This window comes from Gymnodraco acuticeps, unplaced genomic scaffold (assembly GCF_902827175.1).
Source record: "Gymnodraco acuticeps unplaced genomic scaffold, fGymAcu1.1, whole genome shotgun sequence".
NCBI classification, from domain to species: domain Eukaryota; kingdom Metazoa; phylum Chordata; class Actinopteri; order Perciformes; family Bathydraconidae; genus Gymnodraco; species Gymnodraco acuticeps.
The window spans coordinates 4,800,179-4,813,430 of NW_022989768.1; the positions used below are offsets into that span (position 1 = coordinate 4,800,179).

The following is a 13,252-nucleotide window of genomic DNA, read 5'->3' on the forward strand; positions in this document are numbered from 1 at the left end:
AATGAGGCTATGCTAAATAATAGAAACATCTCATTATTTCAACAGCACTACAAACTCCATCCTAAGAATGACGCTAAAGCTGAAAAAACCCCTCTCTAAAACAGCTTTAACAAAAGCTGAACAATAAAAACATCATGAAGATAGGCTGTATTGCATGGCTTCAGAATCAAACTGCATTTGGTGAAGCTAGGTGTACATAATAAACTGTAAACTAGTTGGACATTGTTCCACAAGATCAAGATTTTCAGCTGATCCGAGCATCTTTCTATGGATCAATGATAGGGATGCCAGAAACTGACCATGATCAAAATCGAAAATCGGACAGCCCTGGCGAATAATAATCGATTATTGCGCAGAGTGCAGCAGTCTGCGCAGCCTGCGCTGCTGGCTTCCTCCAAGTTTACAGTAAAACAAACTGGTGGTGTGACCAATGGCCATTTACAATTATTATTACTATTATTAGCATTAGTCTATATTTTGGTTGAAACTAAGCGAAAAACAAAAACAAACCCATAAATAATAATAAAAAATATATATAAATAAAATCGAATTTTAAAAATACTTTTCGATTATGGAGACTGTAACGAATATTCGAATACTCGCTGGCATCCCTAATCAATGATGGCTTTCTGAAGCCCAAACAGTGTTGGATTCTGTTTACATCAGTATACGGAGGAGTCAAAATGTCCCATTTGTGCTGATTTAAAACACAGTGTTGTGAAGTGAATGAACAGCAGCCAACAGTTCCAAATAATAATCAACAGTGTGAGTCAGAAAGCCATGTTGATAAGAAATTACTAAAAAAAAAATGGTTACTGCTGTGGCTCATAGCTGCATTTGAACTTCACTATTTGGTGATGCTGGATTTGAAGAGAGGCGGTCAAAAGGCCAAAATGTTAACTCCAGCAGATTAGCTGCTTGGGATGATATAGCTCACACTCGGGTCGGATTCCAATAGTTCAGTATAATGTTATATGATTTTGGAAAAATGGCTGTTCAGTTGTTTCTTTACAGATTGGGGATGCCAATATGTTTGGCAACCAGGTAAAGCGATAACACAAAACATATTAGTATTGTTGTATTACCTGTGCAGTTAAATCCATTCATCACACCATCCAAAACGGCTTTAGTGGTCCCCTCGAAGAGGTCATCCTGGGTCGATTCCTCACCGAAGACTTGGTCAAAAACAAACTTAAGGTCTTTGTTTGCCCTCTTGTTGATATTTTTGTTTCTGACTCTTTGTGACCCAAAACATGATATGTCCTCTTCCTTGGGGTCAAATATGAGCATGTGGTTATCAACCACTTGGACCACACTTCGACAGTTTTCAGTCTTCTCCCTCTCGGTGGTCGGCCTCACCCGAACTACCACCCTCACATGGCTGCATACGTCACTTGCCATTGTGGTTCCTTTACATAAATGTGATGCTGCAAAACAAAAACAAAGGGTTACATTTCCCAAATCACACATTTCAACACTGTTGTAGGTTTTTCTTTTTTAAATAAAACTTAAACTCAGTAAATCATAAAGTGAGATAAAAACAGGGGGAAATGGACAGAAGACAGCAGGAGATGGTTTCAAGGGTCTGTTGACAGTAAAGGAGTTGTTTCTTGTACAATAAGCCCTGTAATGTATGATTTTATTATTAAAATTAACTTGACTGACTTAAAAACAACAACAACACGTTTTTCAACATCCCTTAAGTATTTGGTCTTACCTAATTATTGATAGCAAATCATTATTGATATGCTTGCTAACCATAGTGGAGTCCAAGATTTCGCTTTTGGCCCAAACTTGTTTCAATGTCATGTCAGTAAAGGGCAACATAACATAACTGTAGCCAAACAACGGATGTCATGAATGAGGGCTAATAGATGTCATACTGTGATAAAGGTTATTATGTTTAGTTTTGTTGAAGAGATTTAGATTGTGTCTTTATTTGAATTTATGGCCATTTCTGAGGCCCCTGTTTGTTGTGCTGTATAATTTTAAACGGACATTCAATTGTATCAGGAGTAATACAGGAAAACATTTCTCTTTTGGACATATGTCTTGTCTACTGTAGATATGTATATAATTGCTGTTTTTTATTGTTTCATATTTAAATGCCTGAACAACAACAATGCTGCTGAAACAACATTTCCCAATTTGGAATGAATAAAGTATCTATCTATCTATCTATAGTTAACAATGTAACACACATCAACATTAAAATACCAGTACATGACAATTAATTCCAAATAAAAACCTAACGCATGTTTTAGTGAATGTCTATATGACTTGTTGGTTAACGTCATACTAACGTTATGCTTTTAACCAAGCAGTTAATGACCAGTAACTACTCTCAATTCACATTCAAATACAACATACGAGATAGAGATGTTACTGTTAGTTGAGTGCTGTTTAAAATGTTAACATACGTATTTGAATTCACACATCACAATAGTGAACGATTAAAAGCCAACCTGCCAACGATAAGTGTGCAGGGGGTCAGCTAAAGCCTGCTAGCTAACTGAGCTAGCTCCTACACATCTTCCAACGGTCAGTTAGAATTGTTGTTCTTTATGTCGAGTGCAGTTATGTCTTACCTTTTGTCAGCAACGGTGATCTTTAATTGCATTTGACTACAGTTACGTTTTCAGAGAAGACACACTTATGTCGTTTTGGGAAAGATGAACTTGCTAGGAAAGCTTAGACATAGCAAAATACCCGGTAATAGCTAGCGCAAGCGCCAATATTTTCAAAAACAAGCCCTCTTCCTCTCTAAACGCTGATTGGATGTGAGACGCTGGGCATTGGATGACGCACCGGACATGCTGCTTATGGAGGCGGAGCTACTCTCTGGTCTACTACGGTAAGCTACTGTTCACTTCCAGAAGTGTAGACATGTTTCTTGTTCACAGTTCACCCTAGTTGAACATTTTTTACATGTGGATGATCCATGTCATGTTGTGTAAATTCGTGCGAAAGTGCGTGTGTGCATGCGTCAACATGGTAGCATAGCAACGATATTGCTCCATCGTCAAGGGTAAAATGCTTAGCTAATGCTGATCGAATGAGGTTACAGCTACTACACACATGTGATAAAGCAGCAATGCATGACGTTTAAACGTTGTATTTCACTACTAATACATTTGCATTGACCAATGTCACGCCAAACGCATACATGATTTAACTCGGTTGTGAAGGTCAGTGTGTGCATGACAACTGTGGCACATTTCCTCCATGTTGAGTCATTTGTTTTTTGTCCAAAATATGGGGCTTACCTGCTTCACAACAGAACTGTTTATGTGTGTTACAAAAGATAGCAACAATAATTCCAATTACACGTGTTAGTTCCAAGGAAATCACGCTGTTGGGAGCTAACAACTACCAGTGCGTGAATTTGGGCATTTATCCATCTCAAGTAGCCATCTTGTATATTATACCACACATGTATATAACTTTATTCTATATTATGTGTTATTAGGTTGTAACCCTAATGTTTTACTTGCACACTTTTATCTCTTAGATTTTCATTTTTATTTCCTTGTGTGATTTCCTTTCATAAAACAAAGATGTATTAAGCATTATGGGATAGAAATATCAACTGACTGAAATGACAACTGCTTCCTCCTTATTGTTGTACATGTGATCATTAATAACCTTAGCTTGATCAAAGATGCTATTATGTCAGGTGGAAGGGCACTGATAAAAAATAGTCCATTCAATATGTTCTCTGGTCTTCTGGTAAAGGATAGGTTACCTGAAACTGAAAGATTTAATATATTTGATTTATGTCTAGATGCACATATGCAAATGTAATAATAATTCCTGTTTGGTACAGCAGGTCTAGCTCACAATCTGAAAGCAATCAAGCATTGTCACTCAATATGTTATTGCCATCTCTTCAAATACTGTAATTGTTTGCTGCAATTGAACATTTTCTTTACATTTACCAATGCTATGCACAAACTTGTTAAATTCCTTCAATCCATGCAGATATGTCTACCTCATTGGAGGCATGCATCACTAGCTTAGCTCTCATTTTCAATGCATCTTGTTGCCAGGAAACACCTGAATACCTTTTAACCATTTGGCTCACTGTAGGCAGTATTGCTCATGAGGAATTCCAAAATGTTGAACTAATTACGCAAAGATGCTCATTCTTATTGCGGTTGTATTGAGCCACAATTGTGTGCTGTGGAAGAGTTTAACCTTCAGAATGATCTGTACCGGCATGAAATGTTTAAACTGTGATGCCCTCTTGTTTTGGTTTGACACCCCAGGTTGGAGTCCAGCTGCTAATGTCAGTTAACAATTCCTATCACGTATGCAAATATCAAAGCTACTCTGTTAGCCTGCAGCACAAGATATCTGTCAGTTTGCACAGCATGATGTAGGCCTGATATTTTGATAAATATTCCAAATAATTGCTTAGTAACTATGTAAACCTAGTCACTTGAAGTCCATAACTATCACAAATGCAATCTTTATTTCACTTTTTAAAAATACTTTACTATTAAACAGTTTTACAAACCCTTCTCCTAATTGGCTTACATGCTATGGTTTTACTGGTAGACACAATGTTTCTGCTTACATCATCTCATAACTTCACTCTTGTTATCTCCATAGATCATTATAAGGATCATGATTTTCCACCTGTCTGTTCGCTCCAATCCAATGTTACGGAAAACAAATCTGGCTGTGTGGAGAGCATGGAGGTCATGGAAGTTAAGCCTGCACTCTTCTACAGTTTGTGCATCTTCGGGTACTGGTCCCCTGGACAGATCTGAAGAACTGTCTTCCGTTTCATCCGAAAAGCCTCCTCACAGACCTGTCATGCTTAAAGAGGTGCTTCATTACTTAGACATCCAGCCAGGTCAGGTACGTTTGCTTCCTTGTTATTTGAGCCAGCTTATTGAAAGAGAGTAAATGACTGTTTGTTAAGATGTTCTTTCTAACAAGTCAAATATTCATTCAGACTAAATGAGTGCTTTGTAAAAATACTCACACAAAAGCAATGATGTTATTTCTACTTCTTTCTTACCGTTATTTGCCCAATATTTTATTCCCCCATTCAAAAATAGGACATGTTTAGCCTTTGTGCAAATCTGATATCTGAATCTCAAGGACAGACTTCCCTCACTGATATTAGTAAGTAATTAGGTCGTATTTGTATTTTCAGGCATTGCTTTCTGGTCTGACTCGGTTGCTGTGGTAATGGCATAGCATGCAAACTCTTACTGTGAGGTGTTTCTTAGAGTATGTCCCTCTTATGTCTGTCAGGACACTCGTCCATATATTTTCATACAACACCATTACCAACTAGAGTCTAGTTAATTTAGTAAATGCATTCTTTTATTTCTTAATTGGATAAAGAAATCAGAGTGTAATGATATAGGTTTCCAAATGTGTGCACCTTCACACCTCAGTAGTATCCCATTGTAATGTGAAAATAACAATTATAAAACAAACCATTTCTTGATAATAATTCTGATTACCAAGATAATTACTTTCTGTTCACAATCTATATAACAACCCATGAAGGCACACATGCATTGGACAGGGTGCTGACAGCTTGGCTCTCACCTATGTACTACCAGGACAGATGGGCATGAGTCAAAAGCCTTCTGGCGTGGTAGGCAGCATAGGAGGGGAAGTGATGCCTCCCTATATAATGCATGGTCAAGACAGGTGGGGGCCATGGGTCACAACTTAGTCAGGATTTGCGCCACTGTAGGCTGTTGGCAGGACACAGGGTGCTGCGTTGCTCCTGCCTGAACTTTAGCACCTCTAAACTCCTCCGCTGCCCGCCCATTTGCCAACTGTCCCAAGACAGCTTGCCAATCAGATGCTATTAAAAACAGTTTGATAGATTTTGTTTTTTTGTACAGTACATGCTGTGCACCTCACTAAATGTGACGCTCTGTGGAAATGTTGGATGGTTACATCCACAAGTCATGTTTTAAATGCTGCTTCACTGCAGATGTCTGTTAATTTATTCATTAAAATGATGACACATGTAATATGCTGTTTCCCTGGTTCTAACTAGGCAGAGACAGCCACATGCTCTGGCAGCCTCAGTCAGGCAATCAAAAATGTTGACTCCCTGTCAGTGCTGTCTTTAAGCAGTAAAATGTGTGGTGGCTGAGTGATGGTGTCATTAGCAGATCAATTGCTGTGAGGAGGAATATCTGATATCAGACAAATGCCCGCTAAAATCACAGAGGCTAGGGTGAGTTATAATCTCTATGGCTATTGTAAAATAATCACCAAACTGTAATTGCTCTGGTCAGCTGAAGCAGAGTAGGAATAGAGTACTTGAGTGACGATAAGTGACGATGAGTGTCAGAGCAAATACTGTAGTTTAACCAAATTCTGTAAATGGAGCCTTTCCATGCCCTGCTGCCTCCCACAAAGGATGCACAATGTGTAAGGTAGCTAATTTGCAAATAACCATTGTGCTTATTGGATCTGTAATGATAGTGTTCCATATGTCTTTACTGGAAGCAAACATTCACATAAATACATAGGTCACCACTGACGGATTTATATGTCCCATGCAATGGCTATAAAACAGCTTTCTTTATTATTTTGATATATTTCTGTATGAAATGTAAACTGGAACAGGATAACATTTTGATTACATGGCCCAGGGGATGATAATGTCAGACACTTGCTCCTTCACTTATGTCCAGACTGAAATATCTCAACAACATGTTGGTTGATTGCCAAGGAAATGAATACAGATATTCATGTAACTTTAAGATGTATCCTGATGACATCTCTATCTGCCGGATGCTCCATGAAACTGGTAGAACCTGCAACCCTTTTGAACTACAGTGAGCCATTTTATAATGATAGAGTTTAAAGAGAGGCTTTAAACATGGCTACTGCTGTGAGGCAACACTAATATACATCAACATGTATTTCAGGTTTAGATTTTCTTTATTATAATGTTTAAAAAACCTTTATTAAAATATATATATTTTTAAATAAAGCACAAGGAGTCCTCCACTGGCGCAGGCTGCTTGCGTAGGGGACCTCCTCTAGAACAGATTAATGAGCCATCAGCTGAGAGTCCAGGGGAAAAACCCTGCTGCTGCTGTAGAAGGAGAAACCAGCCGCCTACTCTTACATTTCAGTCTCAGCACACTCCCCCTTGTGGAATTAATGAGGCCAAAGTGTTAAATCTACTTTTTTGGATCAATATCAGAGGCTTTCAACAATCAACACATTAACAGCCTGATAAAGCAAATAAAAACTATTGGTTTAACTGTTTATTTTGATGATACTTTGGCAGGAGATGTATTATTTCTTACAGACATAGGCTAGAAGATATGTTAGTCTTAATGTTGAATGAATGACACAGTTTAATTGTTCATAATTCCCGTTGAACTATTCAGCATTCATATAATTATTTGGCTGAAATGTTACATTCATCCTGATAACAGTCATATAGGTTTCCTTCTAACCCATTGTTAAATGTTAAGGATGAAATGATCTATAAAATGTAATTCTGGTTCACTATGTATTTATATCTATTCTACCAAAGTACTATAATTTTGGAGTGTGAGGTTATCCTGAAAGTAACGGAAACATTAATGCCAGTTTATGTAGAAAGCAGGTGGTCGCTGATGTGGAGCTTGCAAACCTTAAATAGCATAAACCAGGGACTTGTGATGACAATAGGTATCTAGCACAGAAATACAGCAAAACAGGCAAACCACAAATCACAGGTGTTGTAGCTTGTTAAGGCCGTGAACCACAGCAGACTGAGTTTAGTGCTACATTTTTCACTTCCCCTGTTATTTGGGTTATTTGGCTGGCTGTAATCCGGACTCATGAAGAGGCACTCTGTTCCGTGGATAGATGACCACACAACACTCCACCAGCTGCTTCTCCTCAATGTTGCCTATTTTCTTTGTTAGATGCCAGATGGAACAAAAACAAATCTAATGTGCAGATGTGTGACATGAAAAGCAGTCCACATTTGTACATTAAATGTGTTTTTTTGTGTGGAATGCATAGATTATGGATGTTCAAGGAAAAATGCATCAATGTTTGATGCAAATTAATCCAGCATATCTTCAAATGTGGCTCCTATCAGAGTGCTAACTGAGTACTGTGGGTACTGAGTGTACCAGCTTATAAAGAGGGGAATATAATGGGTTAATGTGATCTTGTCTCTTTAAATTAGTTTGAAGTCTTACAGCTGAACTTTGGGCCAGCTGAGGTGGGTGTACAGTACACAGAGCACTGTGTACTTTTGTGCAAGACTATTTAGAAACTTAACATACCATTTATAACATCTCTATTGTGAAACAATAGGCAGCAATTGAAGGGAATTTAAATATTTGGGTTATTTACTCTATTTCTGATAGTCAGTTCATGGGCAGCAACATGTTAATCTTCTAATACTTTGTGTATTCAAATTTATATTCCCAGCAACAGCCAGGTGAAGTGCTGTTGTAAGTACAAGCAAATAGGTAATAGGATCTTGTCTCTTCAAATTAGTTAAAAGCCTTGCAGTTGCTGTTGGGGCCGTGCAGCTGAAGTCAAAGAAAGGCTTTAGAAGTAAATATGAAGTGCATGGAGTTATAGTAGTTTGTGTACTTTATTTTGTAGTACTGTATAAGTGTGAGAATGGCACTTTACAAATTAAGTTGTATTAAGTTTTATTTTCTACAAAATAATTTTAAACAGTTTGTCAGTCAGTGTCTTGTCAGACCTCAATGCTGTGTTGGCGTTGTAAATTAACATATGCATTTTATACATAAAACAGTTAATATTATTGAAATGTCTGTGTTTATTTTTGAATTGTAACTATGATTGGTTTTGTATTTGTATTATTTACATTTAGATTTTAAATGTATAGGTCACACATGCTTGAGAATGGCATTGTGTTTTATCTGAATACACATTTAAGCTGTCTGTAGTCGAAAAAGGGTAACAGTCCACTCCAGACAGACTCATTAGCCGTTTATGGTGCAAACACCTCAACAAAAATCTGTATCATCTGAAATATATATTTTTGAATTTTTCTCTACCAAATTTGCCACCACAACCTCTTCTGGGTCTGTGTCGTGTCTTTTTCTTCTTTTTTTTCTTTACACTCCTTTTTGGGAGCACTGAGTAGTGAAAGAGGAGGCTGGTAAATAATTGATCCTTGTAATTAAACACTCCAGCCAGGGATGCTGGGGCTGATTGACGGCCAGATATTAGGCCCTTGTCTCGTAAGGTTGCAAGTTTAGTCTGAGGTTATCAGTGGCCAAAAGAGTCTTTCTCCCTCCCTGCCTCATTACTTTCATGAGTAGAACATTTCATAGTGGATCAGGGTGGGGGTGCGGTGTGAAGACAGTCTGGGACTTCATTAGCCAAATGGGGTGCCTCAGTCTACAGAGCGCCAAACCGTTCTGCCTTGCTGAGCAGACAACCCACCACACGGTCCTGTAGAGCTGTTCTAGCCCTCCCGTCTTACAAATGCTTCAGCTTCTGTTCAAACAAAAGTAAACTTTAAACTTAACTCAAACAAAAACGTTTACCTAACCCTACCTGAAAAGATGATGTCTATTATAGTAGTGCTCAAGTAAGGCTCCCTCCATCCAAATTATATTTGCTCACCTTTGAAGTTTCTATAATTTATTGCATTCTATTTAGATGTAAATTACTGCTTTATTTTATTGCTATCTTACTATATTTTTATTACAGTGTTCTTAATATAGTTTGCTATCTGTGTACTTTTTTAGATTTTTATTTTTTATTTGAATGTATGCACCAAGACACCTAGTCAAATTCCTCGTACGTGTGAACCTACCTGGCAATAAACCCTTCTTTCTGATTGACTACATTGCTTACAAATCTGTTAATCACACACAATTACAAATACATTGTCAACAAAAGCTTAGATCCCCTAAAATTGAATTATTTCCCAAAAGTTGCGCAACATTTAGATGTTTGTGTGTGTGACGCATGTGTGTATCTGTGTGTGTGTGATGTAAATCATGAACATTACATTACATGGCATGGTACAGGAGTAGAGATTGCTGTGACAACATCGATTACTGAGAGTTTTATTTGCATGTAGCTTTAATAACAATTATTGAAATTGTAAAACTGTATTGTAAAACACATATTGCTAAACTTAATAAAATTGAACTGGAACCGATCCTTGACGCTGATTTTAAACTATTACAGCAGATTTTATTGCAATATTTACATTTGTTCCCTGTGTGTGAGTGTGGGTATGCTAATTAGATACATGCCCTGTGGACAGCTGGATTTAGATGACTCATTCCTGCAACACATCTTCAACTGGTGTCTGTGTGAGGTCCAACTGCATTATCTCAGTGGTCTTTCTATTAAAAATGTTCAGAATAATGACACAACAACAAATTCACACTTAGTCTCATTATTACACTTACTGTTTAGATACATTTAGGTTGTTATGTTACTTCTTATTTTTCTGGATGATTCTTGTTTTAATGAATGGTTGTACTTGTATTTATTTGACTATTTAAAAGATGGATTTTGGTGTTCTTTTTGTAAAATTGAAAGAAAGAATAGTGCTGCAGTCAAATGTTTGTCAGACATGCTTCCTCTCTTGCATGAAATTGAGTTTTAACAGGCGTTCTCCTGCGACGCCCAGCCTCACTTATAAGCGCCACAACCAGGCTGCAATATTATAAACATGAGAAATGTGTGATGATGCGCGTGTAAGCAGTGATGTTGATGAAAGTGTCCTGATCGGCAAACATCAGCCAACACACACTTGCGTTTTGTGCAATGTCATCAAAGGGTTGGCCCATTTCACAAAAAACGATTTGAGAGCACCGCTCACACTCAGGTCGCAAATGGTGGCCGCGCCGCGTTTCAGAAAAGATTGTTTCTCTCAAATTGCAGACACATTTGCGAGTCCTGCAGGGCTCTCACCTGCTCATGAGCTGCAAGTATGGCAGTTGTTTTCACGATTTGAAAGAGGTCAAAATTAGCAGGAGGAAATGATTTCATGTTGTAAATGTCAGCTTGCACATGTGGTAAAAATGGGGCCCTCACTCAACTTTTGACACAACGCAATGCAATGTCATTCTGAAAGGTTCTGTGTCGGTCAGTCGTAGCTTAAAAGTTACATGCAAACGGGGTAATTCTACTCTACCCTTTTTGTCAAGACAGAGGTGAAGATTATTGCCGTGGAATTTCCAGTTGTAAAAAAGTATTTTTTAACCTGGGTCTTGTGTCCGATTTAAACTAAAGTAATTTAAAACAGGTGTGATTTCTCTTACTGCCCTTTCTCAGCATGTGTTCCTGCATCCTAATGATCTTTATTAAAGTGCTGTTGCTCATTTTTGATAAAAGTCAGTCGCAGTGACCTTAACTGTGTAACCAACATTATCTATATTCCCAGCAGCATCCAGATGAAGTGCTGTTGTTCTCAGCTGGAGTGCACCCTCTCCTTGCCTTCTCTGTTTCCTGACTAATTTGGTAGGGAAGAGCATGTCCGCTCGACACGACATGACACTACTGACCTAAACCAGTAGCAGAGATTTTCCTCGCTTCCTTCTCTCTGTTCCCACACCATGTTTAACTTCACATTGTAACAAGTGTCCCTTTTTGGGCATGCTGGTTTTATATAAGCTATAACAGCAGAAAACGTGCTTAAAAATAATTTGGTTCTTTCATGAAAACAATAATGGTCAAAAAAAATTCTCCTCAATAATTTGAGGAAAGGCCTTTGAGGACCATTGTATCATTTCTAACATTAAGTACCCTGAGGCTTGTCAATTATTTTGGCAAGATACCACCCTTGTACAGTGTGCTTTATAGGCCAGATGTGCTTTGGCTCACAGCACCTTCACCTCTTGCTGATGAGTACCTAAAGGAAATATATTCATTCTGGAAGCAGTGCTCAATGTAGTAAATCTTAGACTCGCTGTATCAGCAGCATCCTGCTGAGAAGCAGACCTATCACACAAGCTTCTGTACCCTCCAGGCAACCTCAAGCTCCTGAGACTGACCACTACACCCTGAAGGCTAAAAGACTGATGTCAGGGTTTTAGAGGTTGGGGCCTGATAAGTGAAAACTCAAAATCTGACCTTTGCTCATTTCCATCCTTACAAACTACACTTCAGTGCCAGCTCAGCAATGGACAATAGGACTGTATTGACTGTGGGACAATTTGTCAACTGTTGTACAGTAAAACGTTAGCCTGTTTGTAGGTCTCTCAATAGACATCTATGATGAGCGTTGTAGAAATGTTAATAGGAATGTAATTGATACTGAAACAAGAGTAAAGAACATATAAGATGGTCTGGTATGCTAACATTATCTCTTGTCTGTTTAGTGTTCACCACATTGAAATGGGACGCACTCTGCAGCCATTACATTACCACTGCTCTACTATGAAGCTTCCCTCAGAGTCCAACCCCTCCCCCAAGCCACCTCCACTGCCCCCACCCCATTCCCTACTTCCTTTCATTTCATATTGTATTGTCAACCCAGTCTTCCAACTACTGGAAGCATCTTCTTACTTAAATGCCTCTAGAAGTCTTTTCCCTATTACCATGCCTTCCACCACGAAGCCTTCATTTAGCTCGGCTCCTCTTTGCACTGCCTAATGGACTTGGCCCTGTTCTTCTTTTGTCTTCCTTTAGTACCATGAAATTCACCTTCAGGAGAGGAAGCCATCCTTCCTGATGCTTCTTTACATTTTGTGAATATAGTTAGATGATTCTACCATTTCTTTTCATTTTCACTTCTGCTTTCTTTCGGGCTTTATATAGTTTGCATTGTTTCCTCGGCACACTGTATTGACAGTAGTGTCACGCTGAAGAGGAATCTTTCAGAGCAGTGAAGAAGAGCAATGAAGCATGTAATCATTTTGAATAGATCCACTGCATCATATTTGACCTTAATTCTTGTTTCTTGTTAAAACAAAGAAATAGCCTTTTGGCACTTCTGTCACAATTTGTAGCATATGCTTCCCACTGGAACTTATATTTAACAAGGACACATTGTAAGCATGTCAACATAACAGCATGTAGTCAGATAACGACATTGAAAACAAAACGTTTCTATTTTAAGTTGAGACACGCCTCTTAAAAAGAAAACACAGAATTGGTAGTTGAATGGTTTAAAATGGTCTATGTTTACATTAAGTGCTGGAGGTAGTGTGACGTACAGGATAGCAAAATGTCTGAGGAAGGAGTGGCAATATACAGCATTTCCTTTGAGAGATGAGAGCAGGGTTTACCATGACTCACTGTGCCAGAC

At 38.3% G+C, this 13,252-nt stretch overlaps 2 protein-coding genes across 6 annotated transcripts in view; one reads left to right on the forward strand and one right to left on the reverse strand.

The window, feature by feature from the left end:
- kif18a (kinesin family member 18A) overlaps positions 1 to 2,755 on the reverse strand; it is a 49,240-nt gene extending 46,485 nt beyond the window's left edge. Inside the window, exons 1-2 of one of the 3 annotated variants that reach the window (XM_034217127.1) lie at positions 2,589 to 2,755; positions 1,086 to 1,427 (exon numbers count right to left, since the gene is read on the reverse strand). In XM_034217127.1, the coding sequence (XP_034073018.1) occupies positions 1,086 to 1,401 (316 nt within the window). In that variant the 5' untranslated portion in view covers positions 1,402 to 1,427; positions 2,589 to 2,755. Of the gene's footprint in view, positions 1 to 1,085; positions 1,428 to 2,588 lie in introns of those variants that run through there. The other 2 variants (XM_034217119.1, XM_034217110.1) reach the window with 2 other exon arrangements.
- Positions 2,756 to 2,779: 24 nt separating this feature from the next.
- mettl15 (methyltransferase like 15) overlaps positions 2,780 to 13,252 on the forward strand; it is a 52,207-nt gene continuing 41,734 nt past the window's right edge. For 2 of the 3 annotated variants that reach the window (XM_034217148.1, XM_034217135.1), the window contains exons 1-2: positions 2,780 to 2,854; positions 4,615 to 4,866. In XM_034217148.1, the coding sequence (XP_034073039.1) occupies positions 4,630 to 4,866 (237 nt within the window). In that variant the 5' untranslated portion in view covers positions 2,780 to 2,854; positions 4,615 to 4,629. Of the gene's footprint in view, positions 2,855 to 2,882; positions 3,029 to 4,614; positions 4,867 to 13,252 lie in introns of those variants that run through there. The other variant, XM_034217144.1, reaches the window with a different exon arrangement.